Source organism: Urtica dioica, chromosome 8 (assembly GCF_054948205.1).
Source record: "Urtica dioica subsp. dioica isolate 48M chromosome 8, U.dioica_male_clone48M_v1_H2, whole genome shotgun sequence".
NCBI classification, from domain to species: domain Eukaryota; kingdom Viridiplantae; phylum Streptophyta; class Magnoliopsida; order Rosales; family Urticaceae; genus Urtica; species Urtica dioica.
In genome coordinates, this window is record NC_142763.1 from 21,760,841 (window position 1) to 21,780,680 (window position 19,840).

The window sequence follows — 19,840 nt, forward strand, 5'->3', positions numbered from 1 at the left end:
TCAGAGGTTTCTTTTTATATCAATAAAAATTATGTCAAAAGGAGGAAACTGTGTGATAAATTATACGGTTTATACCAATTAAATATTGATTTTTTTGTTAGCAGCTTATTATTATTTGTTTAAACATAATAAAGGCCACAAGAGAGAGAGAGAGAGAGAGACTGAAATTGCATATTTATAATATTGAAATTTACAATCAACAGTAAAATTTGAATCTGACATCACAAATGCAGTATTATAAGACATTAATCATAAATCCGTGTAAATATTACCGGCTATGAGCTACTTCCAAGCTGCAACTTGTTAGAGCCAAGGCCAAGCGGCCCAAGCCTTACATTTTTGGTATCCAAATAATTTAAAAAAATGATTGATTCTTATGAGTCATGACCCATTAGCTATAAAAAAAACTAAAAAAAAGTGAAGATATCCAAATCTTCGCAGCAAAGTCATTAAAAAAATAATAATAATAATAATAAAATAAAAATAAAAGTTGTGACATGAAATAAATTACCCTACAAAGCCAAAATTTCGGTGGTAATCATCAATCTGGGATCACAACTATGCTTGAATTTTGGCTCTTTCCATAATAACAGTCTCGGTGTCCATAGCAGTCTCATTAATAGTATCTTGAAAACTCAAATTGCTTGAATCATAATAGGAATGTGCAAACAATCCTAGAAGAAGAAGAAAAAAAAACCTTGGTTACTGGATCCACATCTTAAAGCTGTACAAGTCAAGCCGTAAAGTTAAGATAGTCCAGCGTTATAAACGCTTGCTCATAAGTGACAAGGACTGTACTACCACTGTAGCTAGTACCATATTTAATACTACGATAATAACACATCTTATAAATCGTATCACCGCGGACCAAAACAACCAGATCACCCAATTGTCTCACACCCATTTTTCTCTGTGAATTAAGATGAAAGAACGAATAAAATCGAAATTTTGGGCTTCACAAGTCATCAGAGTTAAATGGAAAAAGGGACTGGTGACCTAACAAGGCAAAAAAATCAGATTATAATTCGTTGGGGTCGAATTAGGAATCAAAAGCTTCTTTAACAAAAAAAAAATTAAAAAAGATTGGAGTAGGTACAAGTACGACTGGTCCACTTGACTGACCTCAGGATTTGATGATAATGGCGATAATAAAAAAAATATAAAAAAAAAAAATCGCTGCACCAAGTGGTACCAGAATTGAATTTTAAATAATAGTGCCTTCAAAAACCCCTAATTAGAATATGAGATCGAACTTCCATTGAGTTGATAGAAATTTTAGGTGTACCGTGTACACAACAACAGTCACTGGTTATCGTGAAGCAGAATCTAAAACTATGTCCTAATGAGTTCGATGGATTTGAAACCCTACCTCAGCGATCGGCCTCGGACGGGGAGTTCCGAACAGACGCGTCGTCGTCGTCGTCGTCGTCGGGGTCTCGGGCGGGGTCGGATTTGTCAATGGCGGATCGAGCCTTGTCGAGGAAAGGCTTGAGAGCGAGCTCAATGGCAAGCCACGCAAGACCTAGGGCTGTGAATACAATCGCTGTTTGCTTCGATTTCCCCATCTTTTTCATCAACACACTTCGTGGACGGGAATGAAATGGAAAGATGATCAAATTGATTCCCTTCTTGTATAGATATTTTGGAATATAGGATTTTATGTTTGATTTTTAAATATATGGGTAAAAAATAATATAAACCCTTAAATTTGCTCGAGGGCAATTTAATATACCTTGTGTTTTAGTAAAATTTGTTGTCACTAGCTCATTTTACACTTCTTATTAGGGAATAGCCCATTTTTTCTTAGCAGATAATTATATCCTTCGTGAATCAGTTAATTAATTAACATACTGAATTGAGTTAGGTTAATTAATTAACTGAATGTTTGGATTGGAAATTCACAAAAAATTATGAAAATCAGAACTTAAGTCAATTCATATTCAAAGCATTCAATTAATTAACCTAATTCCTAATTCAGTCAGTTAGTAAATTAATTTTACTCACAAAAAAATCAAAACTTAAGCTAATTCTTAATTCAACCAATCAGTTAATTAATTAACCTAACTCAATTCAGTCAATTAGTTAATTAACTGATTCGTGAATTAGCACTGAATCAACAAAATAGCTCAACTATTCAACAAACAAATCGATCGAGGGTAGATAGAGTCGTAACGAACTCAACAGTCCATGGGCGGGAGATCAGATGCGACTTTCTCAGTATCGCCGATCCGGAAAAGACGGCTACCGAAAATCACGAACCCAACGACGGCGACAAGGAAGATGTCGCCGTTAAAGGACATGACAGCGAGCATAACGAGGTAGGCGAGGCCGACGCCCAGCACGTGGAGGAGCGTTTGGGCGAGGGCGGTGCCGGCGACGGAGGAGCGCGTGTTGAGGAGGCGCGAGTGGGAGAGTCACTCAGTGACGATGGCGAGCGCAAAGACGAAGACGAGAGCGAGGAAGTACAAGGGGGTAGTTTAGGTTAGTTGAGTTATTCCCTTAATTTATGAGAATTTGGGCTATTCTACTAATATTAGTGAGCTGATTGGACTAGTATACAAAATAGCCCAAATGTTGAGTTTAACATTTAATTTTCAAAAATATCGAATTCATACCATATGTTTAACTAAAATGACAAAATTATACCTTAAAATGGACAACAGTATCACAAATATCTATTTCATTGATATTAACTCTTATATAAGAAAAACCGAATCAAATTCAAACCAGTACCTTAACTTTAAAATTCCCAATTTTGAAATAAAATTAGTCTTAAATTGAAATTAACTAATAAAATTCATATCTCCCAAGAGATGACTTCATTCTATGTTCGAATTGCAACTCTGAATCTTTGATTTTTTGTTCGAATATTGTTGATGTCGGTTTCAACAATCTCAAATTATAATATGATATATATTTTTTATTTATGAAAATATGGTTTTCAGAAGACGTCGTATAAGAAGCAAAAGAAATTCAAAAGGAAATGGACAGAAATGAATATAAATACTCGAAGTTATTATTAATAATCGAAGAAATTACAAACTAAAAGGGGGTGAAGTGCCGAACTCAACAAAGGCGAACTCGAAAAAATAGAGAAGTGAGAGATCGAAAATAAGGGTGTAAGCTTGCGTGTGCGAAAATTGACATGTCGGCTTCTATTTATAGTCGGGGCGGATTCGTTGAAGTGGACATGTGTTCGTCAGTTTGGCTCTGCCACGTTTCTGGTTGAAGTCGTCCCAGATCCAGTCTTCGCGGCGAATTCCTCTATCTGACTGTGACCAATTCCCTTGACCAAGTCCATGTTGGTAATGCGTCTCTTCTTCGGCGAACTGGGCTTCTCATTGGGCTTGGGCTGGCCTTCCGGAATCGAGCTGGCCAAGACGATTTCTTGAAAACCAGGTCGCTTCTACTGTTGGGCTTTGGTCAATCCGAAGCCCAACTTATATGATTTTTATTTGGGAAAATGATCTTTAAACCCCACAAATATGTAATTTTGATGACTATTAATTGTCATTTTTACTCATTTGTCTCTTTCAGTGTTTTTCACGATTAAGAGACTATTGTTAATATTTTAGTTTTTAAATAAATTACATATATGACATGAATGAATAAAGATAATTGGTGTTTACATATAAATATTATAGTCAACGTCAATGGAAAGTCAATAAAAATTCAATAAAAAGAAGATTTGTTGTACTGTTGTCTATTTCAGTGCATAATTTCGCCATTTTAGTTAAACAAATGGTATGAACTCGATATTTTTGAAAACCAAATGTTAAATTCGACATTTCACTAAAACACAAGACATATATGTGTCATTTTCCCTTTAATTTAAATCCTCTTAAGAAAATTATGAGAAAATGATTCCAAAAATAATATTAGGGAAATTGACAACAATAATATCAATTGTTTGTCAGTTACCAAAACTCAACCAAAACACAAATATAGATACATCTAGTACCAAATCGGTCACGGACTGAGTTTATTTGGTGACACATTGGTCACGAACTGGTTGCAGTTCGTGACCGATTTGGTACTAAACGTGTCAATATTTGAGTTTTAGTTGATTTTTGCAAGGATTTAAATACCGTTACCGTTCCGAGGTTTAAAATTTACTGGTAACCGCTGGTACCGTAAAGGAATACCGGGGGAAGCAGAAAAAAAAAGGGAAACCGGTACCGTTGAACTTACCGTTACCGTTGAGGAATACCGTCAAATACCGTATTTACCGAGAGGAATCCAGAAAAAATATACAAAAGACATGCATAGTACGTAGGATAAAATTCATAAAATTAAAAATAGTGTACAATATTTCAATACATTACCAAATTACAAACACAAAGTTCAATAGTACAAACCAAAATGACAAAGTTCAATAGTACAAACCAAAATGATAAAATTCAACACAATCCACTAAATACCATAGTTCAAATTCAACATAAAATAAATGATTTGAACTAAATCATCAAAAACTAACGATAAATTTCGTGAAGAACACTAAATATCATCAGATTTTAAGAATTGTCGGTATTTGACCACTTACCGGTAAGTTTCCGTCGGTATGCGTAAAAATTGCCTAAAGACTGTCGGTAAGTGGACGGTTTCCCCGGAATCCAAGAAAACAACGGAAAGTGAACGGTTTTGTACATTCCGGTACCGGGACTTTGAAAAAACCGGTTTCCGGACCGGTTTCCGTCCGGTTTCCCCGGAATTTCAAACCTTGGATTTTTTATAAGTGACAAACAAATTGTATTATTTCTGTCAATTTCTCATAATATTAACTATTAACAAAAATAGTAGGTTATCGATCTAATTGCAATAAACGTTCTTAAATAATATTGATAGCAACAGTGTAACGTTAAGTATTTTTTCTGTTGAAAAAAAAATGTGTATAAAAATTTATAAGATCGAAAAAGTTAAAATATTTATGCCGCCAATAATAAAAAATTATGGTTCCTGGCATAGTTTAGTTCGTAGTTACACACCACATCCAAAGTAGAAGTTGGGGTTCAATCCTTACTCACAATAAAACTGCTTTAAAAATATTAAAGTTAGGGTTCAATCCTCAATCACAACAAAGCTGCTTTAAAAAAAATCCAAAATTAATGATCGGATTTGAATCTAAATTTTAAACACGGTTAATAAATAGTCAGATTTAATCTTATCAAATATATATATATATATATATATATATATATATATATATTTTAAAACGATAAACACGGCACGATTACTGTGTATATAAATAAATATAAAAAAAAAATTAATTCTTAAATATTAAAAACCTAGTAAGTGATTCCTGTCCGATTAGACAACCTTCTAGCCGTGGCTCCCAATTGCTCGCCGTCTCGCCTTCTCGCAGGTGATGTTCAAACCAAGTCTTCGTTTCAGTTTTTTATTTTATTTTGTTGACGTGTTGATTAATATTGCTTGAATTCCCTATTTCATTGCGAAAATATATAATTGATGCGTTTTTAGTTTACGTAATTTGAAATCGTCAAAAATTCAAATTCCGGTTTTGGCAAAGTCTAATCAGTTCAAGATACACCAGGTAGAGCATTCCAGGATCCCTGATTTTAGGGCTTAGATAATGGTTTTTGTTCGTGTGTTTGGATTTTGGGAGATTTTGCCCTGGGTTTTGACTAAGAAGTTTAGGGTTGCGTTTTTCTTAGTTGAAACTGAATAAAAGTAAATGACAATCTGCAAAGTGGTGTTCAAGCAAGGTCATTCACGTAAAAAATCCCAGCAAGGCATTTTACAGACCTAAAACGTACTTTACTGAGGCATTTTCCGGGCGTTTTACCGTTTCCGCGCCTCTGTACGTACGTTTTTAACGTTTTTTAAAACCTCGGTTCCTTATACTTATCTGTCTCAATAAAGAAGTTCAGAGTGTGTCTTTTATTTTTATCGAGAATGTGTCAAAACCTTGCTGGTCTGTTTTATGAACAATCCTTTTTGTGAAGAATATTGGACTTATAAAAGCGCATTCTTTTATATCTTTTATTTATCCAGATCATGGGTCGAAAAGCTTGTAATCTTCGTGTGAATCCGAAGATGTTTTCGGGGTTGAGCAAACCGTGCACTGTCGAATTGGTCGCTTTTCTCAACTGCTTGTCTCTTCACAACAACAGCGACGATAAATGTGTGAAACACAAGCAATTATTGGACACTTGTGTTAGCGCAAAGGTATGGTCTTATTTCTTTGTGCATTTTGATTGCATTATATGAATAAACTAGGGTGATCTCTGACCTTGTAACTTCTTTGTGTTGCAGAGCAAGAACAAAATAAATTGGGGAAGCATAAACTACCACTTGGCCAGGCTTAGCAAAGGAAGATAAATTTTTGGGCTTTCGGGTATTTCATCGAGAAGTAAATTTTAAGCTCATTTATGATTGATTTTGTTACCTCATATCATTGGATAAGGTTTATAGAGTTATGATGGGTTATTTTTTCGAGTCGAGCAATTACCCGGAAATTACACAATAATCGAGCGTTCTTTTATGTTTCCTTGTGAAAAGTAGTAGAAAACTAGACGGTTTATGACCACCAAACCTATCGGCCAAAACTGACCAGTTCATAAAGCAACCTGAGAAAGGTTTGGATTCAGTTTATGTTAAATTGTTTTGTTAAATCATCATTTGCAGAGGCATGGAAGAATAGAACAATACTGTCTTGTTTGAGTACAGCTTGCCATTTTCTTTACCGATTGGTGGCTTAGACGACTATCTGATCAGTATTTCATTGCACTGTCTTACTACGAAGCATAGGAAAACTAAGAGATGGTATAATGTGATTGTTATGGGTAACAAATTCACGTCATGGTTATATAGCGCATTGCAGAATAACCGTGTGCCAATGGTCGGCGTGGATATCTGAATTTGTACGCCTATAATAGTTGTGAATCGGTGGTGGTTTTTTATGGTTAAGTTGGAACATCCAAACATGGTAATTGTATTTTTTTTTTTGGTGTTCAACATCAATGAATTAATGAATTTTGATGCCGATGTCTCATTATTTTTTGCGCTAGGCTTGTGTGCCCATTAGTATGAAAATACTAATATGAAACGAGGAGCCATTAGTATAATTTTTTTACGAGTGGAAAAATATGAAATACCGTCCTTGAAATGGAGCGACATTGAATATTTATCAGGCATTGTTTGGGCTTGTATGATATGTTCTCTTAGTACAATATTTATCAGGCAGTTATACTAATACCATCTATTTTGGGAGATTGATCACATGCAAAATGATCATTCTTTTACATACTGTAATCCGATGACACAATACTCTTGTAAAGTAAACTATACAACTATTATTCAACTATTCAACGAACTTTACAAGAGTATAATCCAACATTCTAGTAAAATTACTCAACTTTAGCTTCGAGAAGAATGCAACTGAGAGGCTGCATTTCGTAAGTAAGGATTCCTTCAACCACCTCAACCACGGACTCACCACTAACCGAGAAAAACCCCGGGAACGGAAGAGCTGTGTCAACCAATCTGTGCCACACAATTCCTTCTCTGGATCGTGGCAGAAAAACACTCTCTGAACAGTCAGTCGCGTTGAAAGCCAGAAACACATCACCCTCGATACAATCGCTATCCGGCTCCATTTCTTCATCCTCTGTTTTCTCTTCCTCGGCCCTCAATCTCATGGCAAGGAATTTGCAGGTCGGGTCATCCCATCTTGGAGGAGACTCATCGCTTCCGCGCCAATTGATATTTTCTTCTTTCCAAAACTTCTTCTTCTGAAGCACGCCGCTCCGTCGCTTTCTCAACAAACTCAAAAATGCGATGAACTGTGTGACTTGGATTCCAAAATCTGTTTTGAGAGCATTCCAATCATAGGGCTTCCTAGAAGTACACGCGGGAGAGCCTCCAGTGGACTGTAAACACTCGTCTCCCATGTTCAGAACAGGAACGCCCAGCGACACGTACAAGGCAAAAAGGAAGTTACGAATTTGTTTGATTCTTCTTTCGAGGACAACGATGTCATTCGTGGGACCCTCTTCCCCGCAGTTCCAGCTCAGCTCCGAAGACAGTTCTTCGGCGCTGAAGCAGACAAGGTCGATGAGAGGAAGCCCGTGGTTCCTGGTGATGAAATTGAGGGAAAATGACGGGTCTCGTCCTTCTGAGAAAACGTCTCCGCTCCCGCAGAGTCGCGTGGCCAGGCTGCTCAGAAGCCCCTCGCCCCGAAGAAAGTTCCTAACGTCGTCGCAGAATCCGGTGTTCATCTCTGCCCATCTCTTCCAATGGGGAAAAAGAGTTTTTGTCACAGACACTGTGCCATGTGGGTCCCACCAGTCTGCTATGATCTTGGTCCTCGAGAGTAGAGGATCGAAAGAAATCGCTTCGATTAAAGAAGGGCGAGACAGGTAATTCCCATCGGAGCCTTGCAACAGAGACGCTGAATTAACGAAGGAAAACCCATCGACGTGAAATTCGGTCACCCAGTGCCGAAGACTGTCCAGAATGAATTGCTGCACGACGGGAAAATTGCAATTCAAAGAAGCCCTTCCATTGAATCTGTTCAGGTAATACGTTGAATCATCAAAACCTTCAAGTGCGCCACTTTCAGCTGTGTGGGTGAAAACGACTTCCAGAATCACCTCTATCCCATTCACATGCATTTTCTTGATCATCTCCTTCATCGAGACTATAGCAGATGTAGAGTCGCCAGAAGGTCCGTAGAGATTCGCTGGTGAAAAGAAATGACGAGGAAAATACGGTCCATTTTTCTCATCGAATGGAAAAATAGGCTCTAGCAAAATTGCGTTTACACCCAGATACTTTAAATGCTCTAACTTCTCACTCAGACCAGAGAAAGTACCAGCGATGTCAGAAGGTAACTGGCTAGACTTGTGCTCTGTGAAACGCTTCACATTAAGCCGATACATCATCAGCTTCTCCATCGGTAACTTCGGCCCAACATCATGACCCCAGTCAAAAACAGGTTCTTTATGTATTCGCCCAAGATACTTTCCACAACCAGAATTCACAATCATCTTCGAATATGGATCCAGAAGTACTTTCTGATCTTCCGATTTGTCTTTGTTTTCTTCGGAGCAAGTATGTCTTACTCGATAACCATAACGAGAAAAATTCCGAAGACTTTCAAAGGAAGCATGCCAAAGATCACCTGTTCGGTTGACATATGGATCAAGGTCGAGCTCCAGAACAGGATTATCAGATTCGGCGTCATCGTATAAGCACAAAACCACACTTTCTGCGTTTCTTGAAAAGATGGAAAAGTTCACGGACCCATCGCGTGAGAAAGAGAGACCCAGTGGAGTTGGGTGACCCAAACCAAAACCAAGAGGTACACAAAAATTTGCCTCCCTGTGACTTCTTATTTCAACACCACTTGTGTCACTATTTACAAGAGATCTCATTCGAAAAGCGAGATAGCACGGGATGTGTTTTGCCTCAACCTCCAATTCCACAAAGAACCTCCCAAAAGAAGACTGTTGTAATCGAGCCTCTGAAGGAAAGTGTACGGATGAATCACCTGCGTATAAGCCCCAATCTAGAACCAGTCTACCGTGATCATTATCGGGCAATTCCAAGGAAGAAACTTCAATTCTTACAACACAATTCAGATCTTTCTTTCTGACAAGAACATTCACCAGACCACCAACTTCTGTCCTAAACCGGTACGCCGCTACCTTATCAGATTCTTCAATTTTATTACTAGCTCTGAATATCCTCTGAAATGACTCAATCGACGATCGTGGGGTTGCATTTGCTTCAAAACTGGTATTTCTAAATGGTGTAACAGCCTGTCCATAAATTGGCTTCCTCTTATTAAAGCTATTTCGAACTCTATCTCTGGTAAGGACACCACTCAAACAGTTCAGCCTAGATGAGTTGTTAACTCCAAAGTCGACAAAATAAGCACGACTTGCCAGTGATTGGAGAAGAGTTGCCATATCAAGTTGTGCTCGGACTGCGATTATATTCCCACTGAATTTGAATTTTTTTCTGCCTAAGACACAACTACAAAAAATTAAAGCAAAAATTTAGCTAGATTCAAGTATAACAGAGTCAACATGCTGTTTAAATATCAAGGGTTGAGACTAATAACCGCGATCAATAATCGATCTCAATCGGATTCGAAATCATCAGATACTGCGCCTTACTAAAATCATCAGCTCCCTAAAATAATGAACAAAATCACCTAAAAATGATCTCGGCAAATAAACAACATCAAATGCTTCAACAGCAAAAGTCTAATACACGAATAACAAAGCAGAAAACAAGAGGACTACACAGAACATAGAGGATAAAAATCTGGACGAAAAGAAAACTCAATGTGATCAAAAGCGATTTATGAATAAAAGAGTCGAGAAAATTTAACTCACGAAGAGAGAGAGCTGTGAACTTACACTCTGCGATCTGAGGGAGAATGGGAAGATCAAATCAGATTGAGGAAATTCACCATTGCATTATCAGAGATTCGGAGAAAGAAGACGAGAGAGAACAGAAAATGGAGTGTCGTTTTGTGAAATATTATCGCTTTTGGAAGAAGCGACGAGTGAACAGTGGAAGTTAGTGAATTTTTGGCTTAGTTCGTTTATTCCTGCTTCGCGCTTACCGTAACAACCCCGCTGCGCATAATCTCAGCCGTTAATTCTATGTGATTTACGATATCCAATGGTATTAAAAAAAAAACTTGGAAAAATAATATAGATACCATATGTTTTAAGTGAATTGTCCAATTTAACATTTGTTTTTCAAAAATGTCGAGATTGTACTTTCTATTTAATTAAAATGATGATATTATATCATAAATTAGATAATTGTGCTACAAATCATCCTTTTATTGAATTTTGATTAATGTTGATTCTGATATTTATATGCAAACCTCATTTTACTATTGTTCATTTGCGACTTATAATAATTTATTTAAAAATAAAAATAAATAAAAAACTCTTTATTTTGAAATCGAATTAAATCAAAATATACTAATAAATTTTCTCTCTCTCAAACTGCAACTTTGATTTTTGAATTTCGCGCTTGAATCTGTGATTTTGATGATTTTTTAATGTCGATTTTTATCATTTACTATCTTTGTGTTCTCCACGATATTTCATATTTCAGAGATCGTTATTTTTATTTATTTATTTATTTTTACAATAAATTACATATAGGGCTATAAAGAGCTAATGAATAAGGATAAAATGAGGTCTACATATAAATATCAGAGTCAACATTAACGAAAAGTCAATATAAAGAATATTTGTGGTACAATTATATATTTTAGGGTATAATTTATCATTTTAATTAAACATAAGATACAAACTCAACATTTTTTAAAACCAAATATAAATTCGACATTTAACTCAAACACATAGTATACTATGGTATATATGTGTCATTTTCCCAAAAGAAAAAACTTTTATCAAATAGGTTTAGGTAAAGTAGATCGGAAGGAGGAGACAATTAGTGGTAGCTAAGCGTAGTAAACAAATTTAGTACTAAAAATTAAGAACTATCATCGTCTATTTTGTAATAAATCGTTCGGAACAAATAAAACCACATGGATATTTTACCAGAAGCCTAAAATATTGTGGAAGTCGCAGATAAATTGAGATGTACCATTTTTATTTGGACCAACTAAATTATCGGACATTCAGCTATTCACGCAGTGAGGATTTTTCAATGTATGAAGTGAGTTGCAATGCAATGCAATAAACTTTTAAATGATATAAATCGATAATATGCTACAGATTTGCGAAATTATGCCTTGAAATTAAATAGTTTGCTATGCTTAACACTGCCCTATTTTATTCTCTATTTTTTTCTCATTAAGAGATTCAAGGGTACATGTATAGCTTTTATATTTTTTTCCCCCTTAATTGAAGCAAGGGGAAGCTTTGGCCAGTACATTTCACCGCCATTAAAGAATATATTTCAAGTCATGCAAGAACATCGGAGAAAAAATCCAAATATGTCTCAGGACCTCACAATTCACTCCTGTAAAACGAAAAGGCCATTTTACCAGTACTGTTCTGTAACGGTCATCTCGTTCAACTAATGAAGATATCACAATATAAGTGTAACTCCATGAATACTCGGTAACTAAATTAGCCAGCCTCGGGATTGAATCACCCCTCATTCGTGATGTTTCAGAATCACTTCGATAAACATGTGAGATAGTCAAAGTAAGAGAGAAAAAAATAATGGAAAAAAAATAATTCAAAATTTTGGCACTTGCGTCAGATATTGTACAGTTGCCCTTCTACTCATCAATTATTTTCTCTTTGTTTGTCTTACACAATAACTCACCACGTCGCTGAAACCGCAAATTGAGCTTTCGTTGATGGAATATTGTTTCTCCATCTACAAAGAAAGTGTTAAAAATGAGTTATAAAAACATAGTAAGAACTTGGATGCAGGATTAGGGAAGTTCACATAACACTTGGTAAGTATGCTTTCACTACTCACAGCACATACCTCTGTTTTGTGTGCTCTCGAAACATTGTTTACATCTTGAGAAAAAGAATTCCAGGCATTAACGTGGAGATTCTTCGGGATGTTGGAACTCGAGATCTAGTTTCCTCTTCAGATGTGTTCTATCAGCACTGCAAGAGAGGGAAACAGCAAATAATTTACAAAAAATATTTGTAAAACTGCAAATCTTTAGACTTCACGTGTATATAAAACACATTGCTGATATCATTTGGCAAATTGAGTAGGGAAATTTGACGAAGTTCGTACAGTAAAGAGCTTTTCTTTGCAACAGAAAAGGTGATGTGAGTGACATGCAATTGATGAAATGTTTTACCAAAAAGATAAACCAAAATGATTCTATTTCAATGAGGACGCTATATACAAAGTTCAAACATTAGCTTAACTAGGAAAAAAAACTAGTCAACAAACGTATGGTCTTTAAAATATCATCTATTATAAAAAAATAGGTGCGCTGCTTAAACTTGATTTCAAAAAACCATATGATATGCTGGAGTGGGAGTTACTGGATTTCGTCCCAGAAAATAAAAATAAAATAAAAAAGGTTTTGACATAAAAAGGAGAAAGATCAATGCAATGAGGTCTTTCATCGGTCTGCTTCTCGGTATTGGTGAACAGGAAACAGCAAGATTCTAATCTCGGATGCTCTATGCTGGCGTATTCAGCAAGATATGATACGGAAATGGGAAGCGGTAAAATTGAAAGTGTCACATTCCCAATCTGCGAACGATACACTGATCTTAAGGAACACGAGTGGTAGATGGAAGAGGATGATCGCAACAGTGAGGCAGTACCACTGGGCTTCGGGCCTCAAAATAAAAACATAAAAGTAACAATTTGGGCATCAATCTCTCCGAGGGGGGTTCTGGGTCCATTGAAGCTTGTCCAGAATGCTTGGCCTATTCGATATCTTGGGATGTCGGTTGAGGTAGCCCAAGACAAAAAGCATTTTGGGTTCTGGTCATTTCGAAAAATAAAAAGGCTGGACAACTGAAAATCAGGTTTTCTTTCTACTGGAGAGGTGTGACTTTAATCCAATCGGTTATGTCCCCCCTTCCAACGTATTATATGTTCATTTTCAAGATGCATATAAGTGAGTCGCATGATATTGAGATGATTATGCATTTTTTTTCCCTGGGACAGATAAAGGCTGCCACGGGGTGGGCTCAGGAGACTTGCTGCGAGCCTAGAAACAAGGGAGATTTGGGAATCAGAAAGATTGCGGAGAAGAACACAGCCTTGCTAGCAAAACGATTCTGGCGATTACCCTCTGAGAGGCAGGGTCTATGGCACAAAAGCATCAGTGCAATCTATGGTTATCACGATAGTGGTTGGGACACGGGAGATTTTTTGAATCATACCATCTGCGATCCTTAGAAATCTGCATTTTCAAATTGGTTGACCCAAATCCTAATTGGCCAATATTTACCGGGCCTACCCAAATAGTATCTTACCAAACCCTAACCAAATAAACATAGCCTCCATCAGCCACACTTCACGAAATGTGAATCCTGGCAGCCACCATTCTCGACCAGCCATTACCAAGTCTCGGCCGAACGTTGCTGCGTCTAGGCCAAACACATAACACCCTATGTCTGCCTAACATCCCGCCAACTCCGATGGGTTGAGGCCTTGGCGGCTAAATGCTGTTCAAATCACCCTGATCTGTTGGGTAATCACCACCTCTGGGTAAAGAGCGACAGCTTATCCCCAACCGGCCGGCCTGAGCATTCCCAGCTTCGTCCTCCGTCAACATGTGCTTATCCCAGCCCAGGGTCCGTGTCACTTGAATCCAGCTCGGCTCAATCATACCATGACGCTCCTTGAACCCGAACTCTACTTTGTTGGTTGCCTCGCATGTGCGCGAATGTTGTCTTGACCATCGAAAACTTGTGTTGAGGCCGCCGCAGGAATTATCGCTCTTGAAGGAGCGTGGAATTCCATGGATTGTGTTAGGGACACAGCCGCTGTCTGCGTTTTCACCGTCGATGCGACTGAATGCAGCTCCACCAAGGAACAATTCAAGGGCGGATAACCGATCGTCGACGGAATTAAATTGGTCATCGAGTGATGTTTAATTCTCTCTATCACGCCGGTCAATGTGTCTCAGGGAATGCATTAACACTCCTGTCTGTGGATCCCAACTGGTCCTTCAAGGCCATATTTTTTGGCGATTCCATCATCGGTCACAGAAAAGTGCTTTGATGCCGATTCAATGGGAACCCGGATAATTAAGAATATAATCACTGACTTTATGGAAATTTCACTAATTCAGTACACTATTCGATATGTGAATTAATATATTTGATTACACTAATCCTACTAGGACTGGTGATTAACTGATATATAATCATATTGCCAAGCCACTAATCAAGGCAGGGGTAGTTTAGTAACCTTACTTGGACAAGGGCAGATTCTTATTGTGTTTTAATTCAGGGCAGGTTAGTCATTTAGCTAAACTAATGTTTGGGGCCTGTAAACAGGTCATTAAGAAAAAAGGACAGGGTTGTTGACTGCTTCTGCTTATTTAATCTCTGCTGTATTTTAAAGAGTTTGTTTCCCCTCTCAAACAAGTGTTCACAATCAACGTTCCATTAGTATGCTTATTCCATTTTGCTTTATTTTTATTTTTTATTTTTTTAGTTTCTTCTAAAAATAAAACACATACCTGTTGATTGTCGGTCTATTTGGTGGTTTTGCAGTAAAGATTGAAAAGTCTACTGACATGGGCATCGATTCGTTACGACTGGAATTTTCACCAGTTAAATGTTTGATTTGACCACTATGGTCATGATTTCTTTCAGCCGGGAAGGTGTTTCCTTCCAAACCACCCTCAGGCTGTGGCATCACTCTTCTCGACTTCCTTGGAGGCGACAGCACAATAGGACCATCATGTGAATCTGAATTCCTTGAATTCAAAGACTCACGTTTAGGAGCTGGTCTAGGGAGCTTATCTGGAGCTGTAGGCAATGGGGCAGATGAAAAGTACCTACACAAAGATCACCGCAGGAATTAAAACGCGCGTTCTGTTTCATACACCGAAATGTTAAATTCAATATTCAAATCCAAATACCTATGTTCCAACGCCTGCTGAACAGATATTCTAGATTTCGGATCATAAGTAAACATCTTTCCTAACAGATCAAGAGCATCATCACTAGCCATTGGGAACAATGACCGCAGAGGAGGAGCAGGAACATATTGGTATTCCACATAATCAGGAAGGTATGCCATGTCAGACCACTGAGAAGATGTCGGTGTTCCAAAAGCAGCAAAAATCTTCCCTAATTGATCGATGTCACTGGATCCCTGTAACATATTATAAAAATAAATAAAGAGAATACATAAGAGAGATACTAGAATGTGGTCAGTGGTGAGTGGTGAGAGAACCGAGCATAATAAACCTGCAGAAAAGGTCGGCGTAGAAGTAGCTCTGCAAAAATGCAAGCGGCGGCCCAGACATCGACCCCCGAACCGTATTGCTTGGTTCCAAACAATAGCTCGGGTGCTCTATACCATCGAGCAAAGACCTGGTGAGTGAATATTCGGTCAGGGCTCCCAAATATCCGTGCTAAGCCAAAATCTGCAAGTTTTAGTTGTCCAGTGGGTCCAATGAGCAGGTTGTTAGGCTTCATATCCCTGAAAAATGACCGAGTTAAGCATAAGACAAAACAAATTCAATTCAATTCAGTGTAATGACCGCAGGGGATAGTGACCTGTGCAGGACCCATTTGGTGTGGCAAAATGCAAGTCCTTTCAAGGTCATCTGAAGGTACGATTTAGTGTCAGCGGGCGAGAGGAATATGTTCCGGTCACGAATGACAGCTTCGAGGTCGGTCTCCATGAACTCGAAGACAAGATGCAAGTTTCCTTTGTGTGGAAAAGCCTCGGTCAACTCTATGATGTTGGGATGTTTGAGTTCTTTAAGCAATTTAATTTCCCGAAGCGCTGTGATGTTGACTCCTTCCTTTTGCTTCCCAAGCCTAATTTTCTTGATGGCCACAGTTTGTCCTGTCTGTAATGGTGCCATTGAAAGCAATGGTTGAATAGAGTACTACTAACTCAGCAACTTTAAGAGGGTTTTGTTTGGGTTCAGTTTACCTTTGTGTCAATGGCTTTGAAAACAACACCATATGTACCTTCACCGAGAACCTCACGCTTCAAATATCTATCAGCCACTTTTTTTGAATAATCAAGTTCTGTCATCTTTCTAATGAATGTGTCAAGCTATACAAACATCAGTTCTTCAATGTCCCTGCAGAGCATAGGGCGACTCATATTAAATTCTTATAAAGCAAGCGTAGAAACAATATAATGTTGTAACAAACAATATATGAAGCTCCACATTCAGAAATCAATCCTCAAAACACACGACAGATCAACAGACATTCCAGAACCAAAGAGAGAACAAGAACCCGAAAACAAATCCAATACAGACTCGAAAGTGAGAGCAAATTTTAATGAACCAAAAAACAAGGTAAATTCGTTGCTTTCGATAGCGAAATGAAATTTAACCCTGAATCGTTTAACTTTGGTTCACTCGATAGCATAACAATCTGCTTCCGAGCCTGTGCAACACCAAAATCCGATAACAACAATATTAAAACACACATTTGCAATCAGTAGAAACTAAACTTAGGCTAAAATTTCAGAAATTTCGGAAATGGAAGTTCAGAACTCACAATCGATGGTGACGGAGCTACAGGCTGTGTAAGCGAGGCAAAAGCACGACAAGGTTACAGTGTGCCTGAGCGTCGCAATGATTTCGCGACGATGAAGCACCCGCGACGATATAGCGATCGCGCAACGGGTCTGGTGTGAAGATGTGAGGCGGTAACGAGATTCCTCGAGTGTGTGCGATGAGTTCGGCGCCGGCGAGGGAACCAGTCGAGAGAGGTCGGCGGGGACTACAGCGGAGAGGAATCGAGAGACGGCGAGCCAAAGATTGAGGAGGAGACAATCGACCGGAACTCGCCGTCGGGGTTGGAGAGAGTGTGGAGGTAATGGACCGGCGGCGAGGAAGGAAGACGAAGAAGGGGAAAGTAGAAAGAGAGTGATAGAAATGTAATGGCTCTTTCAAAGGGGTGAGATGTGAAAAACTTTTTCAGAATTTCGCAAAATTATTATTATTATTATTATTTTTTAATATTTTCATTGTTACATTAAGAAACTTGAGAAACCAAGGATGTTACTTCACATTCGATATTGAACATTTAAAAAAAAAAAAAAAAAAAAAAAAAAAAAAAAAAAAAAACTTCGAAATCACTAGAAAAATAAAAACAAAACATTTGAAACGATTAAAAAGATCAAGACAAAAAACATCGAAATCATTATTCTGAGGTTTTTTCCTTCATTTTATATCTTCGAAGGTTTTGCCTTAATTTTTCTTGAGATTTCGAAGTTTTTGTCTTCATGTATCTGATTGTTTCGAAATTTTCTAAAAAAATGTATTTTAGACGTTTTACCTACTCAAAAACTTAGTTTTTCAAAAGTATTCAACATAGAACTTGGTTTTCAAATGTGAGGTAATATTAAACTTGACTTCTCAAATTTTCCTTACATTACATTAGCCATTGACTATAAATTACGAGTGATGAAAAAAAAATATATAAATTACATGAGATAATGTTTGAAATTCAACACAAGTTTTTTTTTTTTTTTTACATATTAATAATTTGTATTACCTAATCGTTATCATCTTGTAAGATATCAACTCAATCTTGCCCATTTTTTTTAGGAGAAATAGAAGCAATAATGCTTAATGTTTTATCAAAATATTACTTATATACTCAAAGTTTTTTTTTCTTTGGCAAAAATACTACATGTTACGTTATAGTGAGTCCGTTACTACTCGGACCGTTAAGTTCTAACAGAAATTTTAACGGCAAACAATTTCCGTGTAATTAAATTTGAAACTTTGAGTATTTTTGTCCAAGAAAAAATTATGAGTATATAAATAGTGTTTTGTCTAAACATAGAGTATTTTTTACCATATTTCCCCCCTTTTTTTTTATCAAGCTGTAGAAGATTTCATTAACTCAAAGCATATGATGCAACTGCAGCTCTTACATCAAAGAGAATAGAACCTTGAGAAAACACACACATATACAGGCAAAGATATAGAACGCCTAGCAAGATAATCGGCAGCCTTATTCGATGAAGGTCTAATGAAAAAAAAAAAAAAAAAAAAAAAGCGACACATTAGACATAGCACATACAAGCATTTGCCATAAAAAATAACATTCCAAAAGTAGATCGCAACACAATAGAGCTTCGCACTTCTTGGATCACTAAAAGGTTGTCAGTCTCCACTTCTACCATCTCCCATAACCTTCCCTTAACCCAATTTAGTGCTTCTTTGACGGATATAGCTTCCACGAGTTCTAACCGAACATGTCCAATGGAAACACAAGTAATTGCCTCCACCATTCCCAGAATGATCTCGAGCCACACATCTAATTCCGAATTTGCCTCAATCTGCAATAATAGCACCATCGACCTTAATTTTCAGAGTATTCGCCGGTGGCGGAGACCACTTAGATGCTCATTCAGTAGGCCGCAATGGCATCAGTGAAGTCCCGGCATTCGCGCTTTGAGCTGACAGCCATTGGTTTTGAACTCTCTCTACCATGGCTACCATGTCTTTAGATAAGAGTTTTTTTTTATCATTCCAGACCAGCTTGTTACGGACGCTCCATATTGACCAACAAATCATGGCCATTGTTTCCAGCCCTAGTCCATTCATCCTCTCTATAGCCTGAGCAATACAGTCCAAAAAACTGAGCTCCCTCCAGCACTTCAAACGCAAAATTACAAAAAATCAAACAGTGTGGGACTGTTTCACAGCTAATCTCACAGTAGGGACAAATGCCAGAGATGTTTACGTGTCTCCTCCTCAAATTCTCCTTCGTTGGTAGACAGCCCGAGATCGCCATCCAAAGAAAAAATTTCACTTTTGGCGAAATTTTTAAGTTTCATATATCTTTCTCCAAAAGCCAGAGTTTTCGCATGCCGCCCAAGCCCCCTTATTCTCATGGATCAGTTATAGGTTGATTTTACCATGTACGAACCTGATTCTCTTGCCTCCACTCAAAGCAATCATCATCGACCGAGTCGCACGGTGGGATAGAAAGAATAAGTTCAACATCTTTGTTGCTAAAGAGATCACACACAATCTCAACATCCCAAGTTTTAGATTCCATTGAGATCAAGCTATGCACTCTCTATCCTATTAGCCCCGGGTGTCTTGAATGCACATATGGATCTTGGTTATCCGGAAGCCGTGGTTCCCCAATGATACTAATTGATTTCCCGTTTCCAATACACCATCGTCCACCTTGCTTAATTAAAGATTTATACTTCTCTA

The 19,840-nt window shown here is 37.7% G+C and overlaps 4 protein-coding genes across 6 annotated transcripts; 1 reads left to right on the forward strand and 3 right to left on the reverse strand.

The window, feature by feature from the left end:
• Positions 1 to 538: 538 nt before the first annotated feature.
• Positions 539 to 1,728, reverse strand: LOC149388547 (outer envelope membrane protein 7-like). 2 transcript variants are annotated; one of them, XM_089623465.1, is made up of 2 exons: positions 1,370 to 1,728; positions 539 to 674 (listed from the first exon to the last, which is right to left on the reverse strand). In XM_089623465.1, exon 1 carries the CDS (start codon positions 1,572 to 1,574, stop codon positions 1,371 to 1,373), a length of 204 nt encoding a protein of 67 aa, XP_089479591.1. In that variant the 5' UTR covers positions 1,575 to 1,728; the 3' UTR covers positions 539 to 674; position 1,370. The 2 variants fall into 2 exon arrangements, with proteins under 2 accessions (XP_089479591.1, XP_089479592.1); XM_089623466.1 differs by lacking the exon at positions 539 to 674 and adding an exon at positions 857 to 910.
• Positions 1,729 to 5,263: 3,535 nt separating this feature from the next.
• On the forward strand, positions 5,264 to 6,833 carry LOC149388548 (small ribosomal subunit protein mS37-like). 2 transcript variants are annotated; one of them, XM_089623486.1, is made up of 4 exons: positions 5,264 to 5,362; positions 6,013 to 6,186; positions 6,274 to 6,355; positions 6,646 to 6,833. In XM_089623486.1, the coding sequence occupies exons 2-3, from the start codon at positions 6,016 to 6,018 to the stop codon at positions 6,337 to 6,339; spliced, it is 237 nt and encodes a 78-aa protein (XP_089479612.1). In that variant the 5' UTR covers positions 5,264 to 5,362; positions 6,013 to 6,015; the 3' UTR covers positions 6,340 to 6,355; positions 6,646 to 6,833. The 2 variants fall into 2 exon arrangements, with proteins under 2 accessions (XP_089479612.1, XP_089479611.1); XM_089623485.1 differs by lacking the exon at positions 6,646 to 6,833 and having other exon boundaries at positions 6,274 to 6,456.
• Positions 6,834 to 6,950: 117 nt separating this feature from the next.
• DBE1 (debranching enzyme 1) lies at positions 6,951 to 10,469 on the reverse strand. The gene is made up of 2 exons (XM_089623484.1): positions 10,389 to 10,469; positions 6,951 to 9,984 (listed from the first exon to the last, which is right to left on the reverse strand). Exon 2 carries the CDS (start codon positions 9,930 to 9,932, stop codon positions 7,368 to 7,370), a length of 2,565 nt encoding a protein of 854 aa, XP_089479610.1. The 5' UTR covers positions 9,933 to 9,984; positions 10,389 to 10,469; the 3' UTR covers positions 6,951 to 7,367.
• A 1,587-nt stretch (positions 10,470 to 12,056) lies between these two features.
• Positions 12,057 to 17,542, reverse strand: LOC149388550 (cyclin-dependent kinase D-3-like). Its single transcript, XM_089624801.1, has 8 exons — positions 17,157 to 17,542; positions 16,576 to 16,729; positions 16,191 to 16,489; positions 15,879 to 16,113; positions 15,548 to 15,783; positions 15,143 to 15,463; positions 12,460 to 12,587; positions 12,057 to 12,345 (listed from the first exon to the last, which is right to left on the reverse strand). Exons 2-7 carry the CDS (start codon positions 16,678 to 16,680, stop codon positions 12,518 to 12,520), a joined length of 1,266 nt encoding a protein of 421 aa, XP_089480927.1. The 5' UTR covers positions 16,681 to 16,729; positions 17,157 to 17,542; the 3' UTR covers positions 12,057 to 12,345; positions 12,460 to 12,517.
• Positions 17,543 to 19,840: the final 2,298 nt, after the last annotated feature.